The sequence below is a fragment of the Nuphar pumila genome, chromosome 7, assembly GCF_984573655.1.
Source record: "Nuphar pumila chromosome 7, dmNupPumi1.hap1.1, whole genome shotgun sequence".
Taxonomy (NCBI): domain Eukaryota; kingdom Viridiplantae; phylum Streptophyta; class Magnoliopsida; order Nymphaeales; family Nymphaeaceae; genus Nuphar; species Nuphar pumila.
Window position 1 is genome coordinate 40,977,590 of NC_143255.1, and position 25,387 is coordinate 41,002,976.

General features: G+C 37.5%; 2 protein-coding genes and 2 non-coding genes across 5 annotated transcripts; 3 read left to right on the top strand and 1 right to left on the bottom strand.

Moving 5' to 3' along the window:
- The first annotated feature begins 1,112 nt into the window (after nt 1-1,112).
- Nucleotides 1,113-6,881, top strand: LOC149832032 (small ribosomal subunit protein RACK1-like). The gene is made up of 2 exons (XM_090014271.1): nt 1,113-2,046; nt 6,500-6,881. The coding sequence occupies exons 1-2, from the start codon at nt 1,201-1,203 to the stop codon at nt 6,599-6,601; spliced, it is 948 nt and encodes a 315-aa protein (XP_089870397.1). The 5' UTR covers nt 1,113-1,200; the 3' UTR covers nt 6,602-6,881.
- Nucleotides 3,199-3,281, top strand: LOC149832033 (small nucleolar RNA SNORD24). The gene has a single exon (XR_016433514.1). It is a non-coding gene; the product is annotated as a small nucleolar RNA SNORD24 (small nucleolar RNA).
- Nucleotides 3,506-3,588, top strand: LOC149832034 (small nucleolar RNA SNORD24). Its single transcript, XR_016433512.1, has one exon. It is a non-coding gene; the product is annotated as a small nucleolar RNA SNORD24 (small nucleolar RNA).
- A 3,420-nt stretch (nt 6,882-10,301) lies between the features above and the next one.
- LOC149832035 (GDP-L-galactose phosphorylase 2-like) lies at nt 10,302-14,610 on the bottom strand. 2 transcript variants are annotated; one of them, XM_090014272.1, is made up of 7 exons: nt 13,996-14,610; nt 13,496-13,608; nt 13,356-13,415; nt 13,000-13,266; nt 11,933-12,118; nt 11,038-11,289; nt 10,302-10,928 (listed from the first exon to the last, which is right to left on the bottom strand). In XM_090014272.1, the coding sequence occupies exons 1-7, from the start codon at nt 14,099-14,101 to the stop codon at nt 10,584-10,586; spliced, it is 1,329 nt and encodes a 442-aa protein (XP_089870398.1). In that variant the 5' UTR covers nt 14,102-14,610; the 3' UTR covers nt 10,302-10,583. The 2 variants fall into 2 exon arrangements, with proteins under 2 accessions (XP_089870398.1, XP_089870399.1); XM_090014273.1 differs by lacking the exon at nt 11,933-12,118.
- Nucleotides 14,611-25,387: the final 10,777 nt, after the last annotated feature.

Consider the following 25,387-nt stretch of genomic DNA (forward strand, 5'->3'; position numbering starts at 1 on the left):
CCCCCACTATACCTGGTAAAGTAATGTTTTTTTATTATTTTTACATTGAAAATTTGCAATCTTAATCGGAACTCGGTTCGGGTCCGGATTGGGGTCTTAATCGGGTCTTCTTATTTGTCACCATACGCCGACCGTATAGGGTTTGGTCTGAGATGGGTCCGGGTAAACTAGACCCATTGACACTCCTGGTCGGACCTAACCATCAGCTATTTCATTGGACTCCAAAAAAATCTTTATTTTTTGTGAACTCTAAAAATGCCCCCTTGTACAAGTAGCAAGTTGGCACACTATAGGATTCAAGACTTTATTGTGCCAATGCATTGCTCCAGCTTGCAATTCCAGCCACCAAAGAGCAAACTCTAATTCAAAAGTGCAGCTGAAAAGACAATTTCTCTATACAGGAAACCATAAAAAAAAACCAGGGGATGCAAAATGGGTCGGATTTTCATCTTGGTTTTACTTGGGTTCAACTCAGATTAACCTATATTTTGATTTTGGTAATTCACACACGAATTCAGCCGGATCCAAAACGTGTAAAATCGGAACTTTTATATCCATACATGGTTGTGCATAGGCCAATATCAAGCCTAAGTAGTTTCATTTTACCCTTTTCCATAGAAAAAAAAAGACATTTTGAGACCGACATCATACTAATACCCGGAACCATATTTTATTTATAAAATAAATAAAACACTGATTATATTTAGGGGTGTCAACAAGTTGGATCTAGTTAAGTCCAAATCCGGATTTGAATTTGAAGTACTGACACTAGATATGAACCAAGTTTCAATGGAGTAAAAATCCATACCCGGGTTTATATAAGGATTACATGAACCAGACCTGGTCCACACCCAGTAAAATAAAACCTATTTCTAATCGAACCTCTCCTTCTTTATTACCAAACCCTGACCCTACAGGGTTTGGTACGAGTGGGGTCCGGTTCAAACCCGATCCATCGACACCCCTAAATTCATATCCATCATAAACCCGATCCATATCTGCCCGTTCCGCTCCCCACCCCAAACCCTAACCATCTCCTCATTTTCTCCCCTCACACGATCTCATCCATCCATTCACCACCTTCATTTTTGTATATATAAACGCCAAGTAAACCCTAACCCCGTTCCCCATCTTAAGTCTCCCATCCCATCTCAGAGCAGAACGGTAGCAGCAGAGAAAGAAAAGGAAAGAGGGACCGAGATGGCGGAGACATTGGTGCTGAGGGGGACGATCAAGGGCCACTCGGACATGGTGACGGCGATCGCTACGCCGATCGACAACTCGGACGTGATCGTCTCCTCCTCCCGGGACAAGTCCGTCCTGCTGTGGCACCTCACGAAGGAGGAGGGCGCCAACTACGGCGTCCCCCGCCGCCGGCTCACCGGCCACTCTCACTTCGTCGAGGACGTGGTCATGTCCTCCGACAGCCAGTTCGCCCTCTCCGGTTCGTGGGACGGAGAGCTCCGCCTCTGGGACCTCAACACCGGCGCCACCACCCGACGCTTCGTCGGCCACTCCAAGGACGTCCTCTCCGTCGCCTTCTCCCTCGACAATCGCCAGATAGTCTCCGCCTCCCGCGACCGCACCATTAGGCTCTGGAACACACTCGGTGAGTGCAAGTACACCATCCAGGACGCTGACAGCCACACCAACTGGGTCAGCTGCGTCCGTTTCTCCCCCAACACATTCACCCCCACCATCGTCTCCGGCTCCTGGGACAAGACTGTCAAGGTCTGGAATCTCACCAACTGCAAGCTCAGGTGCACCCTCGCCGGACACACCGGTTACGTCAACACCGTCGCTGTCTCCCCCGACGGATCGCTCTGCGCCAGCGGCGGCAAGGACGGGGTCACCCTCCTCTGGGACCTCGCCGAGGGGAAGCGGCTCTACTCGCTCGACGCTGGCAGCATCATCCATGCCCTCTGCTTCAGCCCCAACAGGTACTGGCTCTGCGCTGCCACCGAGGACAGCGTGAAGATCTGGGACCTCGAGAGCAAGAGCGTCGTCCAGGAGCTCAAGCCCGAAATCACTGCCGGAAAGAACCAGGTAAAGAAATTCTCTCCCTATAATTTATCTCAGATCTCGTTTTGTTTAGCCTTCCTTTTATTTTTCTCCCACAAAATTTGTTTCTTTTGTGGGCATACTTACACGCTTGTGATTTGTTGGTGGTGCATTTCTTGAATTTGTTTGATTCTTGCATTGTTAAGCTTCCACGATTATAACTCTGTTTCTGTGGATTTTTTTTTCTTTTTGGGGTTTCTAATTGAACTGTATGGTAATCATTCTTGAACTTTTTTTATGTTGGTTGTCCTCAATTCTAGGATACTTGATAACCATCTTTGTTTTTAATTGAAATTTTTTGGTTTTGAACACGAGTTCGATCATTTGGTTAGCATTCTAAAACTCTTGAAGTGTCTCATCCAACCTGCTGAAAGTGGATTGTAGTCGGGATAATAGCTGTGCTGGCTCTCCCTATTCTTCCCGGATAAACTTTAAACTAGTTTTGGCCGATGATATGCAACGAACTAACAATGCTTTCTCTTCATTGATGTTGGTGATTTCTGTCATATGTTCCTGTCCAATTGTATATCACTGTCTCATTCCTTCTTAAGTGACGTCCATGTCTTTTAATCAATGAGACTTATGCTAGTTACTAATGGATGGAAAGTGGAAATTCATGTGCTATTTTTTTATTAGATTTTCTTTGTTTGTCACTGCTCAATATATCAATGCCTATTGTTAATGTCGGAAAATTAGGACTTGAAATTCGGCAAGAAAGGTGTTTTTTTCAGTTAACACTATTTCATGTGAGTCCCAACCTCCATTTTTGTGAAGGATTTTAACTCTGGTGTCCTCACCATTTGGTCTTCCTAGTTCTTCAAATGACATGTTGAAACAGAAGATTAAAATTGAACAATAAGAATCATAGTTTTTTTCTGCAGTTCCACTAACATTATTATCTCTTCTTGGTTCCAAAATGTCATGCTTTCGGAACAACTTTGCTCTTTAACTGTATTTTTGTATAGGCTGCTAAATTGTTTGATTTCTTGAATCTATAGATGTTCTATTTACACTTTGACCAAGTGGACTATTAGGATAGTTATCTGTATGCAATTGTGTGTTACTCTATTTTCATTTTTTTGTTTTATATTAAAATGTTTACTTGATTTTTTAGACCTTTTTGGGTTTTTATTTTCTGGCCTGTGATGTGATCATAGTATTTGCTACTCTTGATGGAGAAACCCAACTGATGAATATTATCCACCAAGATCTCTGAGGTCTATTTATATATTTTTTATAATGGAAGGAAATGCATGAGAGCTTATAGGCCATTTTCTTTTTTTACATTCTTGATTTGCTCCTTTTAACTACAACCCACTACCACTAGTTGTATGTGTAAAGTCTGTCTACATAGTTAATTGTGGCTCATGTGACTCATGTCCTAGTGTTATTTTATATTGCTTTCTGTTTAAAAGTTTGTTAGTCATTCTCATTTTCTTTTTGGGGCCCATGATGTGATGATGCTATTTGCTACTCTTGATGTGAAAAACCATTTGATGAATATTATCCACCAAGATCTCTGAGGCCTATATATATATTTATAGTGGAATGAAATGCATGAGAGCTTATAGCCCATTTTCTTTTTTTAGATTCTTGATTTACTCCTTTTAACTACGACCCACTACCACTAGTTGTATGTGTAAAGTTTGTCTACACGGTTATTTGTGTCTCTTGTCCTAGTGTTATTTTATATTATTCTCTGTTTAAAAGTTTTTAGTCATTCTCAATTTCTATTTGGGGCTCATGATATTTGCCAGTGTTGTTAGAGGCAAACACCTCAGTACCTGAAGCGTACGCCTCAGAGGCGAAGCACAAGCTCAAGGAATTGAGGCACTGTAGGGAAGTGTTTGCAGGCTCGAAGCGCACACTTCACATGGGTGAAGCGCATGCCTCGCGTTGAGGCGCGCTTCGCTTCTAAGGCGTATGTGCTCAAACCCCTGTCGCTCAAACTCCTGTCCATCAAAACCTTGTTGCCCAACGATCAAGAACTATCGAAACTTGTTGATCAAACCCCATCGCTCAAACCCTTGGCGGCCAAAACCTATGGAATCCTACGGCCTGACAATCTGCCTTCAGGTATGGGAGTCGTCCTTCTCCATGATTGAGGGTTTTGAGGAAGGTGGTAAAGATATCAGGTGGATATAGGGGAAGGTAAGAGGGATTTGAGAAAGATGGTTTGCATGCAACTAGGTTTGATAAGGGTGACAGTGGTCTGGTGATGGACGAGCAATAGTGGGTAGAGAGGAACATGGGAAAAAGGGGTTTCTCTTTCTCTCTCTCTCTGGTGGGTGTCTCCGGTAATGGTGGTCCATGGAGGAAGTCTGGCGTGAGCCTCCAAGAGTGGATCTCTCTCTCTGGTGAGGGACGATCCCTGACAGAGGTCTCTCTTCGACGATGGTGGCTTCGGCTCAGAGAGAGAGAGAGAGAGAGAGAGAGAGAGAGAGAGAGAGAGAGAGAGAGAGAGAGAGAGAGAGAGAGAGAGAGAGCAGCGGGCATGCCATTCTTTCATTTTCTTGTGCTCTCCCTCATTACCGTTAAGTTTTCCTTTGTACTGTTGGGTGACACCGCCTCGCCCGATCACTTTCCCAAGTGGGGTGTAAGTGGGTCAGATCCAAATCAGATATCAGATCCAACAAAAGCTACTTTCAGCAAATATAATACTTAAAATATGCACATTCTACTGGTGAGTCCGTACTCGGATCCGAGTAGGAAGTGTCAATATCATATTCAAATTCGGATCCGATCTGATACTTGGATCTGATAAGGATTACATAACCAGATAAAATAATAATTTTTACATTGAAAATTGTGGATGGAACTCGGGATGGATCTGATTTTGGTATAAAATTTCATAAACCATATTGGACTTCATGGGTCTGACCCGAATAGTTAATCGGACTCCTTTCTTTGTTACCAAACCTTGACCCTATCAAATTCGGTACGGGTCCAAATCTGGTTATACCCAACCCATAGCATGGTCAAAATAGTAAGAATCAACTAATTGACTATTGAATTATGATTTTTGAAAGTAAAATACGATTTTATAAGGGTTGAAACTTTGTTACATTATAAGATGTTGCTTTAACCCTTGTAAAAACTTACATACATGTTGGAATAACAAGATCCAAACACTGATTTCTATCATGGTCTAGTTTTGTACAATAGTTGAGGAATTAACTTATTTTATATTAATTGTGCATTTGAACTCTATTATTACAACAAAAATTTTGTTCATAGAAGGTATTTCTAGAACATGTCGATTTGGAAATGGCCCTACATGTATTCAATATGATTTCATGATTGTAGATATAACTTGTTTTATCTTGCACTATGGGTCTAACTTAATTGTGGTTTACATGTGCATGCATATAAGAAAATGAATAATACGAGTTAATTATAGGAAAATAGTATTTATTTTATATTGTCGTTTATTAGTAGTTCTTATTTTAAATTTTCATTATTTTATTATTATTATATATTTTATTATTTTGATCATGAAGCTTACGCTTCAACGCCTTGAGGCTTACGCCTCGCTTCATAACATGCTCAATGCCTCGCTTTGCGTTATCACATTTAACAACCTTGATATTTGCTACTCTTTTGATGAATGTTATCCACCAAGATCTCTGAGGCTTACCTTTGTTTTTTTATTGATGGATGGAAATTTAAGTGCAAAATAATTTGGTTGTGGGATGATGATGATATTGACATCATACTTAATGTTGGAAAGAACTTTCAAAAGGGAAGTGCCATCATTTTTCAAGTTGAAGTGTTTGGCTTGCAAGCAACAAGTTTAGAGTTCAAATCCCCTATTACTTACAGCTTTGAAACAATGTGTTTATTTTGCAAATAAGTTAGTTTTGGTTTTGGTTCAGTAGGTCGAGAGTCCAATTTCTATTATTTTCAATTAAAAGATGTATAAAAACCAGCACGAGCTTGGCTCATTTAACTTGGCTTTACATGAGCACGAGCTTGATCACCTAAGTTCGGTTTGTTCAGCTTGTTTAGCAGTCCCAACTATGATCTTCACTTTAACATGTCCTGCCTTTTGTGTCTAAATGTCAAACATAAAAGGTTTTCTGAAAAAATCATACAACTAGCTTTCTTTTGGTTTTTTACATTTATCACTTCGGTCCAATCTATAACTTGACATAGACTCTCGATAAACAATTTTATTGGGGTTCATCTCAGTTCATATTTGGTTTGTTAAACAATTGTATTGTGGTTTACCTTAATTCATCAAATGCATTGGGGGTTGATATTTTCTTGTCCTTGGTATGGTTAATTTTATTGACACAATAGCGTGTATGGATGTATATATATTTTTCAAATATAAACTGCACTGTTCTAATTTATTTTGCACCATATCATTTTTATTGGTTATAGACTATGAAGTGTAAGTTTCCTTTTAAAATGTGATACCCGTTCTCTCTTTCAGATGCTGTACTGCACCAGTTTGAGTTGGAGTTCGGATGGTAGCACACTGTTTAGTGGATACACTGATGGTGCGATTAGAGTTTGGGGAGTAGGCCGTTATTAGCAGAAACAATAGTATTAGGTATGAGTCGATTTTGTTTTTGTTCTTGGATTAGTAGAGAACATTCCATGTTTTTTGAAATTGTGGTTGAGGCTGTTTCATTGGCTTCAGCATTTTGTCTATTTCTTTTACTTGGTTATTTTAAATTCGTATGAGAACTTCTTGTCATTAATTGTTAATGGGATTGCTTGTAATCGAATATCTTTATTGCTTTCCTTAATGGATTGTTGAGGGGTTGATGTCTGCGTACATGCATACATCATTAACCATGAATTTGTTATAATTACTTATTCCTTGCTGGTCTTTAATATTTTCTGCCTACGATGATTGGTTTGAAATATGATTGAAGCAAAGATAGCATCTGCTTTTTTGTCAATTCATGCAACATCGCAGCATTAGAGCCTATGTATGGTTTACATAGAAAGGCCATAAGCATCTTGGTGTAGGTTCTGCGTAGTTGGCTCGTGGGTTCTTTTGCCAAGAGCTCTTGGCTGTAGGCGCTGATTTCAAAGTGTCACGATCTTGCTGCGTAGGTGATTTGATTATTATATTCACATTTGCTTAAGAGTCTTCATTTTGTGGCTTTTTATGCTCAAGAGGGAGTGGAAGCATGAACCAAACTTCAGACAGAAGTAGGTTTCTATGCATTGTGTTCTGGACCCAACCCACTGCTAACACGAGCATGATGGAAGTATGCTGGACGCAGCATAACCATTTAGGCGCTAGTTTCTTGGACCTGAATGTGGACTAGCAATAGCAATGGGTTATACTTGAGAACATAGTTTGATTAATCGACGTCAGAGGACAATGATATATGTATTTTTGGGATGTCCCACTAAGCGGGGAAATGATTCCAAATAAAATGAGATTTGGAATCCTGTGCAAGGGGTCCCTTGCGATTCCAAATCATGAGCGAATGATAAAACACCCTCATGTCCCAAAAAGAGTCACTCACGTTTTCTCATTCTCTCATTTTAGGTGAGAGTGCGATTCTCACTGGATTTAAACAAACGTCCCCTTAAGATGCTACATGTGGGTTTTGATTCTTGTTCTTGCATCAGAAGATAATTTGTATACTGTGAGTTGCCATTTGTTTCCTTTAGATATTGATCATAAGCCTGATAACTTTGGTCCATTGGCTGTGGGCTTCCAATCGAACTATGAGATCCTTCAAGAGTGATATCGTTACCAACATATTTTGTTAGATGTAGATTCAGATCTGAACATGTTCTATTTAAGGGCTGGGAAGCTAGATGAGTGCCATGGTGGTTCGGCTCATGTTTGTCTCATAATGAGTTTGTTCAGACATGTAAAATTGGGTCGTCAAGCAGACTACTGGTGTTTCGCTAGGCTCATCTTGTATAGGCTCTTGAAGTAGTGATAAACGCCTTTTACACTACATAATAATGCAGTGGAATAAATAATTGAAGTAATTGGCTTGCCAGCAATATTGTTAGAGATAAAACATTATTGCCTCTGTGACGTTTTTTTTGTAATCCTTTTACTTTCAGCTTTGAAATGTCTTTTTTTTGTGAACAAGCCAGCTCAAGCTCAAATTCTTTGGGTCGACCTCACTATGAGCTTGAACTTGATTCGGTTTGCTACAAGAATGGACCAAGCTTGAGCACTTGAACTTTCTGCACTATGCCTTGTTTACCATCACTGGTTCTAGTATGCGTGTGAATGGTCCATGATGAGATGGCTGCATTGTGCGCCCACATAACATTGCCTTGCCAATATCTCAATATGAAGCCTCGTGCATCTATATATTTTAGAGTTTTTTTCTACAATCGTTCCTCCCTTGTGAGGCATACCCAAAAGAGCTGGCAACCCAATGTTACATTCGTCTTCTGCCAACCATCCTTAAGGTAGCTGGATGTCACATGAAAGAGCATTTGTCCCAACATTTTGAAATGTATGGATGATTTTTGAAAAAAAAACTTATATTTATCAACTGCATAAATATTTAAATTCACATATTTTCGTTTACCTGATGAAAGTCACAATGTAGCAACAATTTTATGTACATAATGCAAAAGCGCACACACACACACACACACACACACACACACACACACACACATATATATATATATATATATATATATATATATATATATATATATATATATATATATTTCAGCTTACTATGTTCAGATCACCCTGTACAACGGTCATGGAGGTTTACTGCAATGTTGTCGGAAATGGTATCCGGCGTGAATCAATTTTCTAAATGATTCAGATTCTGAGCCGAATGGAGCTGACTCGGCCAATTTTTAACCAGCAGATGACACATGTCAGTAAAATATTAAAATAATAAGCCAAATCAGTTGGTTGCAAATCGATTTTTGGAAGAGCTTCTTTGGGGAAGCAATGCTTGTTCGGGCATTCTTGTATATCTGTGAGGGTCCTGATCATTCATTCCGAGTTTAAAAGAACTCTCCAAGTAGTGCAGGTTCTACGGTGGAAGGAGATTATTGGAAAGTGTCTAAAGATGCTAATACACGGTTTTGGTGTCCATTTTTGCTCAGAAAAATTTGGGTCATTCAGGCCTTGTGGCCAAGAATATTACAGGTAACGTGGTACGTTCCACGCGTTCCTCTTTCCTTGAAAACCTCAACATTTTGGGCACAAATTCAATTCAGGTATGAACGCGGCAAGTCTCCTTCCATTTGATTGGATTGTCCTGATGGGGCTCACGAGGGCTCGGCTCCGCTCCGCACCCACCTCTAGTAGGGCCCACTTGTGAATGTCAACTTGGTTGACTCATCACAGATCCTTTGCTTGATGGACAGGAACGGAGATGTAGTTGAAATAAAGCTTGATGATGATGATGATGGGTGCATATTGTTTTTACTGCAAGACTGAAGCTAGGTGTAGTCTCTGATGGGCAATGGAGATACCTGGTTTTAGACCAATGAACTTGTTGAGCAGGAAGCCCTAATGGATGCTCAAATGAAGGGACATGTTACCAGTGTGGATGCATGATATATAGTTAGCAGACCCATGGAATAGTTAAATCTCCGGTTACAACGGACTTTGTTCATAAGCCGGCTGGGTTAACTCTTATTGTCTACCTAAAGGCCAGCTGAGCAAACATTGCAAGAATTCCCAACTCTGACATGAACAAGAAAGGTCTTCTCAAGGAATGAGCGTAAAGAAAAAGACCGAGCCCTTTTATGCGCATTTGCCCCATGAAATATCCACATCAATAGATTAAAAGATGCAGGATTTTCTTATTATTAAATGAGACATGGGCAAGACAGGATTCCTCATAAGATGAATATAAAGAAAAAAAAACAATCACTTTTAATGCAGGCACTTGACGTATCCATTCAACATTCAAAAGACACTGGTTTTGTCTCAACAGAGATTCTTGAAAACCTTTCAAAAAGAAAAAACAGAGATTCGTGAATACCAAGGACATATACAGTCAGAGGAGAAGAGAGGACTAAAACAACAGATGAAAAGCATGAAACTGTAACAATTTTCAAATCCTATTGAAATACCCATCATTTTGTGCTAGTAAAGTCTAGAGTGTTTTCAGTTCTCTATCAGTTGCGTGGACGAGAAGAAAATCTAGTGTTCTCAGTTCTCTCAGTTGCTAGGACAAGATAAGAAAATCTTACTCAAAATCAGCAGAAAGGATAAGCTTTATGATGCATAGAGCCAATGCATTTCTCAAATCAGTGAACTGAAATGATACGTGCAACAAATATTTTATTTATATATCAAGGAGATCCGGACATCAAGCAAAGGCTGCAAGAGGATACTAATAATTCAAGTACCATTATAACTACCATTCGAGAGTTGCCTGATCAGCCAAGCCATCATCAGACAAGCTGGATACTACTGATACTTAACACTATGAGACCTTAAAATGCTTAGGACAATAACAGCAATAAACCTAGAAGACTTCATGCCTATGAAGTAAAAAGTCTACCAATTTAAGCAAAAACATCAGTGCAGAACCAAACATCCTTCACTAACATGTGCATGAGTGCCATGCACATGAAATATATCTTTTCTCATCAGGAGCAGCAGCGTCCATAGCAACAGCAAGATCAAAGCTTGTCTCTCCATTCTTTGGCTCCTCTGCAAGTACAAAACCATCAACTACCTCCAAAAGATAGACCTTCACCTCTTCAAATCTCTCTTCTGACAACGAGACCACAGCGAGCAACTTCCATGCATAATCCTCGGATGGATCCTCATAATCTTTCTTCCTCTTGAGCACTATGTGTCCACCAATCTCCCAGACAGCTGGGTTCACTTGGGTGTCTAGCAACTCTTGGCTCACCTCTCCCAGTGCTTGTTTCTCAGCATAACACTGTTTTATGTGCAGATGTCAAAAATATTAATTAATGTGTAATATATTGTACTAAATGCACTCAAAATAAAGAAAACAATGATGCAGTCAGTAAACTTTTTATCTTTACCTGAGGAAAGAGGAAAATACGCTTGCCAGAGTCTGAGATGAGTAGATTGTAAGGTATGTTGTTGTTTTGAAGCCATATGCAACAAGTAGAGATCTCATCAGAAAGATCCTGAAGGCTCCTTCCTCCTTCGAAAACCAGACCCCTCACAGGATAATTACAGAGCTCATAGATCTTCACCTCGTTTTTGGGTTTTCCAGCAACTCTTTTAGTAGGTGCTTTCTCCACAGGAAAGGGAACATTCAAGTAGTAAGCCTGCACACATTGCACCTATGTTAATGTAGGCTTGAGGGATGTATGTTAGAAACTAGTAGCACTTTACATTATAGCGGACATAAGATTCACATGTAGCTGAATGCTACCATATAGCAGCCTGTGAGTGAGCTAATTATGCCCCCTAGCTGCATTTCCATTTAGATACTGTACAAGGTGCTATGTCTTTGCAATGCTTGTTCAGAGGACGTATAGGCTTGCCCACTGACAGTGATATGTGTGTGTGTGTGCAGGCACACACATGCACCTTGCTTTAAGATGAAAAAGTTCTGGCTGCTAGCTGCATACATATTATGCACCTATGTTAATGTAGGATTGAGGGATGTATGCTAGAGACAAGTAGTAGTGCTTTACATTATAGTGGACATAAGATTCACATGTAGCTGAATGATATAGCAGACTGTGATTGAAAGCTAATTATGGCCCGTAGCTGCATTTCCATTTAGATACTGTAGAAGGTGCTCTGTCTTTGCAATGCTTGTTCAGAGGATCACCTATAGCCTCTCACTAACAATGGTATATACGTGTGTGTGTGTGTGTGTGTGTGTGTGTGTGTGTGAGAGAGAGAGAGAGAGAGAGAGAGAGAGAGAGAGAGAGAGAGAGAGAGAGAGAGAGAGAGAGAGACCTGGAAGTGAAGATGATTTATGGTAGCGAAAGCACCCAAGCTATTGTAACCAACTCTGAAGAAGGGATTAGCAGCTTCTGCAGCCATGTGCAGTGCAAGCAAGAGGCTTTTACCATCCATCCTTTGAGGCAAGCAATCAAGAACATGAGGGATCAATAGAACATGGCCATACTCTATTGGGCTTACCTGTAATAACAAGGGAAGGAGCCTCATGTGGGTATAAGCTTTAAAGCAAATGTATACACAAATTTTCTGATTGTGCCTACTAATGGAAAAGAAAAAAAACTTACAAGTTATATCCAAGACCACATGGCATCATAGTTCTTAAGTTTTGAAAGTCAAACATCAGTTCTTGTCTATAATATTTATCGATCTGATTAGTTGTACTAACAGGCATTTGAGAGCTAGTTTCTTAAGCATAGTGGATTCAGTAATATTTGCTAGGAATTATAGTAGCCGTCCTGGGAGTCATCCCAGGCATGATACATATGCCATTCCAAAAATTTAAGTTGCAGTACGTCCTTATTAGTATTTCTTTTTTAATCCTATGGTGAAAATCTCAAAGTTACTGGCATGGTGTCAGCTCAAGTAGCTCGATAGCCTACTCAGTTCTAGCTTTTATCTATGGCTTCACATCTAGCCAAATGAAAACTAAATGCCTGTAAGGACATCTTTAACGCATGCTGCATCAGAACAGAATTGATACCATCTCTGACATTCTAGTTCATAGGTTGAATTTCAAAATTCATAAAGATTATGAATGAGTTCATGCTGAGTAAGTAAAATTGCAGTTTGTTCTAAGATCTAGTTTGCACCACTCAGGCTCTAGAAAATTATAAATTCGCTATGCAAGTGAAAGGTAGCGTTGGTTTACATTTCAGTGCCATATTGATCAACTTGGATCCTACAATGCGTGGTTCTCTTGCATACCAATTTTATCTGTTGTGCACAAACTCAATTCCAGTAATTATATTATTAGGACTCAAAATAGAAGTACAGATAGGTGAACGATAACAGCTGCTAAATCAAGAGAAGAGCGAATAGATTATGGTGAAATTGTTTCTTACATTGATTGCTACGACACTCGGAATTGCAGAAGGCAGCACACTGGATTTGGGAAAGAATGATGTTTTCTGTTCATTGCCTTCATCCTCATCCTCATCCTGGTTCTCTTCGAATCGAAAGAGCACCTCTTCTTGTCCTACTTTTGTAAAATTGAATTTGTTTGGATCGAATGGTTGCAGGACCTTGTCAACCCGGTATTCGGTCGGCCGTTTCTTAAGGTGACGACCCTCATTCAATTGGGCTACAAAACCATACTGCCCAGGAATGACCTGCGGTTGAATTAACAACTACATGAATGACTACAAGCGTATTCAGAACGCTAAGCATGATTTTTAATTTTCTTGTATTTGAATTTTACCTTTGTTTCACACGCAGTAACATCATAGCGGAAAAGGCCACGGTTCATTCTGTCCTCCCACTATATATGAAAACACAGAGAAATAAGATAACAGAAGACTAAAAAAAAAAAAAATTTGAATAAAGATGCCAGTATCTAACCTGTCCAAGCAGCAAGGAGTTGAATGAAAATTCAGGATCAGATGTTTTCTCATTTTTGTCCCCTGCTAATGTGTCCGCCTTTGGCTTGAAAGTATATAAAGGGAGCTTTGACACTGTTTACAACAAACAGACCAATAAGAAATTCACAGACACTATTTAGAACAAATAGACCAATAACAAATCCACATCCATACAGACGAACAGTATGCAATAAAAAATGATGAGAACCATAGATAAATGAGGATAAAGAAAATAACTAAAAGTTGCGATGGCCCTTGTGTAAGGAACAAAACAGCTTGTGTTGGTATGACTAATACCATACACAGCTTTATAGCAGTGAAAATGGAAAGGACCAGTCCTACTTTGTGGTACCATGTTTATTCATATTGAGATGGATTTCTCATTATAGCTCTATCGGATGCAGAACTGTAACAAAAAATGATTTCAAAGCAGAAAACAAAATTCACAAGAATCTTGGAAAAGGAAAAAAAAAAGGTTACCAGGTAGGCAGCACTTTCCCAGGCACTTCCGGCCACATCCGGCGACGTCCTCCGAATCTTCTTGGTAATTGGAAACAACAGTAGGCACCCTCTTGATGGTCAACATGATTTTTTGATTTTCTTTCTTTTTCTTTTTTTTTTTCTTGTTGGAGAAAACCGATAAAGATACTCACAGATCACAAAGTTTCTTTTTATCCAATCTCACGTCTTCGAAAGCCTAACCCGAAAAAAGGAAAAAGAAACCACCACCACCAGCAAGGAAGAGAAGATCAGAGGGGCTCCCGCCTTCCGAGGGCAAAGCACCCCTACCACCGTGAGGCAACCGATTCGTTCTCGATGTTAAGCAAATCTCCGGTTGCCAACAACCATCACGGAGATGCAGCCGGATCGCCTTGCGTATAGCCGTGATGCCTCACTGTGTCGATCACTGGAAAAATATTCGACGGCCTTTTTTCATCCGAGAATTGGTGGGTTGGTGGGGAAAGAGAGCCTACAATGCAGAAGGGGATGCAAAACAGAGAGGAAAGTGCCGATTGCAGAGGCAATGGATAAAAGGTGGAAGCCTCACAATCACAAGAGGCCTTGATGGCTCAAAGCGCCACAAATTTGGTATGTGGACATGAATAGAGGGCCAAGTAGTTATATAGGGAAATATGCAATGGATGGGGCCCAATGAGATGGGATGCGTTACGTTGTGCATCACAAGTCATGGGAAGGAGACGTATTCAAATCGGGAAACGCGTATATTTTAATGGGTAGGGGAATCTAGGGAGTGACTTCGTGGGGGGTACATGAACCAAGCGTTCACAAGTCCTATATATATATATATATATGAAAATGGGTTCGTGCTAAACCCATTTGGTGCTAAACCTTGTGATAAATGGGTTTTTTTGGGCTTCTCCGGTGCTTTTTATGGGGTTCTAGCCCCATAAATGTGCTGGGCATGATCAATTTACTAAGAATCCACACCTGGATCATGTGTTTTCAATGAAAAAAATAACGTTTGTAAAAAAATTTACAAAGATTTTCGACCGAACTTTATAAAAACCCAGCCATGTTGGAATCAAACACTTCAAGAGCTGATCTCTCTAAAATCAAGTACATAGATCACATCTGTATGATCAAAATTTAAAAATAAAATGAAAAAAGCTCAAAAAACCTATTTAGCACGCGGTTTAGCACCAAATGGGTTTATCCTGGACCCATCTCTCTCTCTCTCTCTCTCTCTATATATATATATATATAGAGAGAGAGAGAGAGAGAGAGAGAGAGTCATAGTCGCAAATATCATGATAATTTAAAAATGTCAAAAAATACTTATTTTGAAAATATCACACTTTTAATGCATTGACATAATTTTAAAAGGTATCTTGCAAATTTTAGTACTATATATATATTTAAGTAGGTAGGTATAATTTTTTTAAGTACCACGTTTTGTTTTCTGAGATTTTCTCTGTGGTGGAAGGAAATTTGTGGCTGTGGGGCAAGTTATAGAAAGGCTTACGTTACCGAAGCTTGGTTGTTGGACATGTGAACACATTAGTGGAAAAGTCCAATCCCACCAGATGAAGTTATTTCCCCATTTACGTTTTACGAAGTTTTTTTTGAGGGGACATTTTACAAAGTTACCACATTATCTTGAAATAGCAAGAAAAATTAATGCTTTTCTATTTAGGTGAAATTCTCTATAGGGACTTACCTTTTTTCACCAAGATTCCAATATTTAGGTGAAATTCAGGGCATTTGAAATTCCTCATGCAAAATTCATGTTTCCTGAAATTCCTCATGCAGGCTCATGTTTTCATCAGATTGTCAAAGAGAGGCCCTGTAGTTGGCCTCAGTTAGGCAAGAAGAGAGTAACTTTTATTATTATATCATAAAAGAATATATTTGCACTTAATGCTAACTTTCATGTTTTCCACTTATTGGGGACTTCCTGTTCTTGCACTTTTTTAGTGTTTGGAGAAACCGTCAGGCTTCCCATTTGATCAAGTGCAAATATATGAGATGGCAGATATGAGCCGTAATAACAAATATCAATGAATATAATCTAAAAAATCATGATATTTTCAAAATATCACGATATTATTATGGTACTGACACAATATTAAAGTTTTTAAATATATTTTTATAGTTTTAATGTCATCATTTTATTTCTATATATTTTTAAAATTTAAATACAACAATATTTTTGAGAAGAATCAAAACAAATTTTTTGTAAAATATTGTGAGTTTATGCGTTGCTCAAAAAATCACTAGAGTTAGATCTATGACTGGTTTGAGCCTCGTGATCATAAACATTGCAGGGAAATAGTATTTAAGAAGCATAAAGATTATTGGTGTTTTTATTGTTTACTATTGTAAGAATGAACTGAAAAGGTCGGTTGCATAGCCAAGTTCCAACCACTAGTTATATAAATACCACTGTTATATGGATATATCCCGTTATGAACGGACCTACTTAAAGCTTTCCCAAGGAACAACAAACTATAACCTTAACATCACGTTTGGAAGAGAGGAAAACTCTCATAGGAAAAGAAAGCTTTGCCTATCAGAGTTTTTGATATGATAAGTTTTTCAAAAAAAAGTTTTCATACGAAAAAGTGCACTTTTTAAGAAAAACTCTCAACAAAAAAGTCTCTTTCGTTTGGAAGGGTCAAAAACTTTGTACGTTTTTTATTTTGCATCACTTTTCCTACATCTTTTTAGCTTCCAAACTTACCTTAAAACTGCAAGAATTTGACAGTTAAAGAAGTGCCTAGACTAATTTTACTCTAAGGACAAAATAGCTTATGAGGTCACTCTACAACCATATTGGCACTTGATTTACATAGGTCTAAGCTCCAAAAAGCAAAATCTAACCATTTTGACCATGTTTAACATATTATCTAACCATTTGACCATGTTTAACATATTCTATTTATTATTTTCATGCAAAAGATGATGCCTTAATTTCATGAATTATGAACCATTGGTTTTGAATCTTATAGTATAATAAACATGATAAAAGTTTCTAGTATAATAAATAATAAACACATATGTACCTACAGATTTACCATTTGGTGGCTAGACCTTTGCAAACACGAGTACGTACCACCATATGGTATCATGGTATAAAACTATATATATATATATATATATATATATATATATATATATATATATATATATATATATATATATATATATATATATATATATATATATATATATATATGGGTTAATATTGGCTACCAATGAAAGTACAAAACTATTGAGTAGAAATCACTATTTTCTTCATTTTTTTTTGTAGATCAAATGTTACGATGTGATATACATGATTTGTTTAGCAGAAAACTTGTTTTGAATCATGTGATTATAACAAGTAATTAGGTTTTTAATGGGTCAAAAAATCAACAACTCACAATATGCCAAAATTTTATAAATAACTCAAAAGATCATATTTTTACATCAAAAAACCACTATCCAATGCTTAATCCTTAGAAAACAAACCACGCTAAACACATCTATGTGGTTAAATTGACTCGATACAACTTACACTATGATTTCTAGATCATTAGTTCCTTACTTTAGTTAGTAGTCAATATATATTTACCCTATATATATATATATAGAGAGAGAGAGAGATCATCTAGGCCACATGAAAGGAGTGGTTGACATGCATAATATGTTGTTTCAATGAGGACCATAACACCACTACACCGACCCAAGTGTGAAGGGTTGCATCATGTTTTCATGGCATTATTGGCTCAGCCTTATGTACCACACGAAAAAGGGTAATTGGGCCCCACCCTCTAACCCTTGGACAGTAACATCACACAGCCCTTTACTTTTTGGAATGGAATCTAGGGTCACATGTCCATAGATGCTCCATTTGATGCCTCCCTTTTGGTAGTTTTCAGTCATGTGTTGCAATTAATAGATTGCTTTTCCTTGAAGCTTACAAGAATTTGTTGCTTGGTGCCCTAATAAGTGCACTAAAAATCCAAAACTTTGTTCTATCTCTGAAGTTCCTGCTGCTGATTGTAGCTCCACCCAGCATTCCAATATGTTGGTGTCATGAAAATGTTCCATCAGTGCTGCTAAAAATCTAGAATATTCTGGATATTATGTTTCCCCAGTATTATTGTGTAACATGAAATTGTTGGAAATAGCACGAAACCTGAAAATGATGGGAAAAGGATGTTGGGAGCATCCAAGCTTGCTTTTTCCAGCCAAACATTTTCATAACAGAAGAAAACAAAATCACACTTGTCTTAATGGGTTCTCTTTGATCATTGAAAATTCATGTCTTTCATATATTATCCTTACACATCCCTCAACTAAGAGCATGACACGTGTGTGTGAGTGTGTGTGTATGCACGTACGTGTACACATGCTCACACACACAAAAAATGTTTTGGAAAACGAACCGGGAAAGAATTGGAAAAATCATGAGAAACATTTAAGGAAAAGTAATACAATAAATTAATGAAACAAAAAGTAAAAAAAATATGTATCCCACAAAAGGAAAACACTTGGGAAACACATGAAAAATGGTTTCTCATATCATGAAAAACGTGTTTCCCAAACATTTCCTTAACACACTGTTTCCTGTTTCTGAAACGGTTTCCCAAGAAACCCGTTTCATAAACAGTTTCCCGAGAAACACTTTTTCCATTCTCTAATCTCTTATGACGTTTCTAGTAACTCTGACCCAAACACAATGATTTTTCCTTGTTTTTAGCAGTTCATTTTTTGTGCTTTAGATGCCATTCATCTCCAACATAGATGACTTAAAAAATTTTGTGGGACCCATGGGAGAGGTACACTATTTAACGGTGCTTTGATTGCTGTTCATCGCATGGATGAACGGCAACCAAATCTGTCAGAGGTGCCTCTAACAGGATCCTGTCTCATTTATTTGTAATTGCAGATCAGACACCAGCTTTTAACAATCTCGAAAACGATCTTATCTTTTCATCTAACGTTTGCTGCTCTTTTTAAAACATGATTCAGAATCACGTGATTCATAATCATATGAGGTCTCACGTGATTTTGAATCTCAAGCGACTCTCATTTGCAAAGGCAAATGAGATTCACTTTCTCACAGCTTACCTTTTTTTGTTTAGGCTGCTTATACAAATGAGATTCACTTTCTCATTCGAATGAGAAAGTGAATCTCATGTGATCCAACGGAACATGCCATAAATTTCAATTTTTTTCCATGAGGAATTGCTAGGGGTGGGGTATAGGCCCCTTCCATTAAATTGCCATTTGCCTTAGTTAAATTAACCTTGGTCAGCTCAAGCTTAACCCCGTAAAATGGTGAACTACCCTTAGTTTAATTTCCCTGGTAAATTGATGTTTGCCTTCATGTTTTCTTTTTTATCAGTCTTTCCTACCTCTTTCCTGTCTGCACTCATGTGACAAATCTTAACTATATAACGTATTAATAAATATAATTAATCTAAAAATACTGCAAAAGTGTTTTTATCATTTGCACTAAAAAATGTGATATTTTCACATCTGTGGAATTTTTAGTTGTTATTTTGAAACTATTGCATCTTCTGTGGTACCCATCTTCCTTTGAATCACAATTTTTATTTTCAAAATAGTGACGTATGTCCCCACCTGTTCTTTCTTCGTCTCCATTGGTATTCTTTCGTATGAACCTTGTCCCACTTGTTGTCAGGAATTTACCATCAAACATGTAAATTACAGGGAGAGGAAGCAGATCTTACCCAGATTTAAATTTCCCTAGGCAAATGGTTCATCATTATTGATGGTGGCCCTCATCTGGCAGGGAAGCACTCACGAAGTTGGCATGAATGGTAACTAATCTCCTCATAGGTAGTGGAACAATAACAGAATGTGTGCTGCTGCCTGAAGGTAGATCTGTTGATCTCGTGAGATCTCCGTGGCCATGTTTCATGGAGAGTCTCAACTGTCTCCCTAACCAGTGAAACCATTCAAATGAAGGCCTTGTCTAAAATGAAGCATGCTTCATTTTGGATAGGCTCAAATGTGAAACGGTTATACTTTTTTATCAGCTACCCAGAAGGGAGTAAAATCTCAGCTTATCAACTCTCTTATTTAAGTAAGAGAGGGCTTACTCACCCGAGACACTGAAGATCGTGTGAGAGTAAACCCCTCCTGAAGAAGGCCGTAAATACCTCCCTCAATCCTTCCATCTGATTCAATCATACAGTGGTATCAGAGCGCAAGCTCTTGCTGCATGCAGAGACTCATCTGCGAGAAACACATCTTCTTTACCTCTCTGAGTGCTCGAGGCCATCAATCATTGTTTGTAGTTCAGGCGAACACTAGAAATCAAAATTAGGAATCATCAGAGAGTTCAATGTTTCTGTTTATAAAGCTTATCCGAAGGGTCGCCAGACGGCCCCTATCTCTACATTTACACAAAAACAGAAAGGGGAACAAACCTTTGAATCAGGTCTACCCGTGACAGTGAAAAAAAAACACCGGATTTTTTTTGTCAATTTTGGGAAAACCCTTGCAAGGAAAAACATCTCATTCATTTTTTGACTTTATTTTTATATAAATAAAAAAACCCGGATCGGGGTCTGCGGCCATTCTCTAGAAGGTAGAGAGTGAAACAAAAAAAAAACACGGACCTAATCTGGGGTCTGCGACAGACATCAGAGGGTCACCGGAGTTTTTTTTTAAAAAAAAAAAAAGAGGAAGAAGAACGTAGACCCCGAATCAGAGTCTGCGTCAATGCGTCAGAAACTATAAGGCCACGAAAAAAAATGAAAAAAGTTCACTGAAAATCTTTGCAAGGCGACCTCGATACATAAAAAAGTTAACAACAAAAAAGGGGTTAACATTTTGCAGTCGCCGGTTTATTAACATATTTTTTTTTCTGTTTTTCGGCGACCAAGTAGGAGATGTTGATCTTATAACATCTCCGTGACCATGTTTCATAGAAAGTCTCACTTGTTGAAGAGAGAGGTGAGCCCACTCTCTCCCTAACGGGTGAAACCGCCCAGATGAGGGCCTTTTCCAAAATGAAGCGTGCTTCATTTTGGATAAGCTCAAATATGAGACGGTAATACTTTTTTTTTAGCTGGGTTATTGGCTACTTAGGAGGGAGTAAAATTTCAGCTTATCAACTCTCTTATTTAAGAGAGGGCTTACTCACCGGAGACACTGAAGATCATGTGAGAGTAAACCCCTCCTGAAGAAGGCCGTAAATACCTTCCTCAATCGCTCAGTCTGATTCGATCCTACAAGATCTTCATTGGCCATGAATTGTTCATGAGTTGTACAGGTTGTACCTGGGTGTAAATTTTGGTGCAAATATCCTGACATTTTGATAGTTTTTTTTTCAATATTTACATGGAGAAACTATCCATCAGGATTAGAGACCTAACCGTGCTTTGCCTGCTACTTTCGATGATTGTCTTAGAAGAGTAAAACTCCATGCCTTACTCCTTCCCTCAGGGAGTCACCACCCTTCAGCTTACACAAGAGCATGAAATTTAAACCTAAACCACTTGCATAGCGAAACTAGACCCCATCCCACTAAGCCAAACCCCTTTAGAGCTGACATTTTGATAGCTAATATGCTATTTTGTTCAGTTCAGGATGAAGAATGTATCATGTGAAAAGATAAACCCCCGGATTGGGAGGTAAATATTGATATGATGTAACCACAGAAAGGAGGGAGGCCTTAATCACCCCAGTTCTTGAATCAAATAAACCAAAAAAAGGGTTCCGAACCAAAGGGTGCACACCCTTTGCCACGACTACAAGGTCTAATTAACGTGACTGCATTCTTTAGTGGGTAAGGAGAACTTGGATCTCTCTCTCTCTCTCTCTCTCTCTCTCTCTCTCTCTCTCTATATATATATATATATATATATATATATATATATATATATATATATATATATATATATATATATATATATATATTAGGCCCCATTTATCGTAGGTTTTAAGTATTTTATGATAGAACTGAACCGTTAGATGTGTTTAGCATGATTGATTTAGTGAGAATCGACTCTTGGATCATGTTTTTCGATGAAAATACATGTTTTTATGAGCCAAACAAAACTGGTACTTTCATAGCCATTGATTTTGGATCACCGGAAAAACCTATATACAAGTCCAATTCTAGAGATCCAAAAGTCGATTCCCACTAAACAAAACCTATAGATCACATCTACGGTGTTAAACATGCAAAAAATACTCAAAACTATGATTTTTAAAGGAGCCTGACGAGACCTAATGAAAAAGGGGGCCTAAGGAACACATTATATATATATATATATATATATATATATATATATATATATATATATATATATATATATATATAAAATCATAAATCTTGTTTTTGGGATATTCTTGGCAAGAAAAAACCTTGAGAGATTTTCAAAAAATGAATAATTTTGAGAAAGATAAAAAAATCTCGCCATATATATATATATTGGTAGTGATAAGGCGCTACCTAATAGAAGCTTTAGATTTTCCAATTTTTTAAACTTTTTTAGTTAATACCTATAGATATGCTGTACAAACATTATTTAGGGGAAAACAAGTTTTGGATCATATGATTATAGTATACATGTATGTTTTTTAAGACCTTTAAAAATCAATGTATCAATTTTTATGACTTAAAAAATCCTACTTTTTATGTCTAAAAAACATGATTCTTCCTGTCAAATAAACTATGTTGAGTACATCAATAAAGTTTAATTGATAAGATACAACCTCCTACAAGCATGATTTCTAGGTACTCCTAGAGTACAGTAACATCTCTCTCTCTCTGAGAGAGAGCCGAACTATCAACCATCAACATTACGAAACGAAAAACAGGTTCAACCAACATTGAACCAACCGGGTAACCAGACACGGGCCCAAGACATGCCAAGTAGCCCAAAAAGGAAAAAAGAAAAGTAGCGAAGCAAGGAGAAAATGAAGAAATAAACAAGAAACAAATACAATTAGGCGACGAGCAAGAATGAGAGAGAGAGTAGGTGCTAAACTGGTATGTGCTAAATGAATTTTTATGCCCTTCCATATGACCCCATAAATGTGTTGGGCATGATCGATTTACTAGGATTCCACGCCTGAAAAAAATGATACTTGAAGCTTTGAAAATTTATAAAGATTTTGGTTGAGCCTTATAAAAACCCACTGTCAGAATCGAACCCTTCAAGAGCTGATCCCTATAAAATCAAGTACATAGATCACATCTATGTGGTCGGAATTTTAAAATAAAATAAAGAACCCTTAAAAACTCATTTAGCACCTACCCATCTCTCTCTCTCTCTCTTTCTCTCTCTCTCTCTCTCTCTCTCTATATATATATATATATATATATATATATATATATATATATATATATAACTGAAATATGTAAACCAGCAAAATATGTAAACTGGTATGCATTCAGAATTTCATAGTTTTTTTTTTTAAATTTTTTCTAAAATATCACCATACAAATGTGATCTATACAAATGTGATCTAGATGTTTAGTTTAAAAAAGATTCTTAGACCATCCAATTACCATGTATAAAAAGAATCTTTCAACTCAGATTTTTTTTAAATATTCAAAAATAAAAAATCAATTTTTTTGATCTGTGATCATGCAGAATGCATCTTGGGTTAGATTTGCAAAAGCCTTATGAAAATCTCAATTCCTACTAGATTATATATTTTGCTCGTTTACATATTTTAGTTTTCCTATATATATATAGAGTAATGCATTCCTTAGGCCCCCTTTTTCGTTAAGTCTTCTTAAGCACCTTCAAAAATCATAGTTTTAAGTATTTCTTCTTACATGTGATGTGATCTGGAGGTTTTGTTTAGTGGGAACCATCTTTTGAATTGCCGGAATTTGACTTATATTCAGGTTTTTCCGGTGATCCAAAATAAATGGCTATGAAGGTACCAATTTTTTTCGGTGATCCAAAATAAACGGCTATGAAGGTACCAATTTTTTTCGGTGATCCAAAATAAACGGCTATGAAGGTATCAATTTTTTTCGGCTCATAAAATCATGTTTTTTTTTTATAAAAAAACATGTTTTTTCATCAAAAAAACATGATCTAAGAATCGATTTCCACTAAATCAATCTTGTTAAACACATCTAACAGTTCATATATATATATATATATATATAACTGAAATATGTAAACCGGTATGCATTCAGAATTTCATAGTTTTTTTTTTAATTTTTTTCTAAAATATCACCGTACAAATGTGATCTAGATGTTTAGTTTAAAAAAAGATTCTTAGATCATCCGATTACCATGTATAAGAAGAATCTTTTAAGGCTTGAAAATCAGCAGCTCAGATTTTTTGTAAATATTCAAGCATAAAAAATCAAATTTTTTGATCTGATTACTATGATCCAATAGTTGATTCCAAGCAAATGGATCATGCAGAATGCATCTTCTGGGTTAGATTTGCAAAAGCCTTATGAAAATCTCAATTCCTACTAGATTATATATTTTGCTTGTTTACATATTTTAGTTTTCCTATATATATAGAGTAATGCGTTCCTTAGGCCCCCTTTTTCGTTAAGTCTTCTTAGGCCCCTTCAAAAACCATAGTTTTAAGTATTTCTTCTTACATGTGATCTGTAGGTTTTGTTTAGTGGGAACCATCTTTTGAATTGCCGAAATTTGACTTATATTCAGGTTTTTCCGGTGATCCAAAATAAATGGCTATGGAGGTACCCATTTTTTTTGGTGATCCAAAATAAACGACTATGAAGGTACCAATTTTTTTCGGATCATAAAATCATATTTTTTTTTTATAAAAAAACATGTTTTTTCATCGAAAAAACATGATCTAAGAATCGATTTCCACTAAATCAATCTTGTTAAACACATCTAACAGTTCATATATATATATATATATATATATATATATATGGTTTTGCTTTTAAAAATAAACAGTCAGCTGGGAGGCAGACGTAAAAGTGAAGATTAATGAAAAAGAGCTCAAGGGATTTTAGTCCCAAATTCAAGCGAGTGGAGAGGGACGGCCTTTCCCAACGCTATATATGTAAGGCCTCATCCTTTCTTTGCGAGCCACGATCAGGAGGTGCGTCACATGGCACACTCTGTCAGCCAAAGATGGAGGGCAGCCAGGTGCTGAGGCACACTCAAAGTATGCCATGTGATGGCACCTGATCAGGCTCTTTCTTTGCCCAGGTCTCAAGGCATCTGCCAAGTCTCATCACGTGGGAGCAATCAGGTAGCATTTAATGCTTCATGTTGTTGAAAGGTAAGGGGTGAGGCAGCATTGTTGCCTTTACCTTTATTCACAGGTGTCTTCTGCCTGTTAAAAGATTTGGTTTTCTTTAGCCTGCGTTTTTTAAATATCGCAAAAATATACGAAATATTAAATTTTGAGTGATATGTTAAAAAAT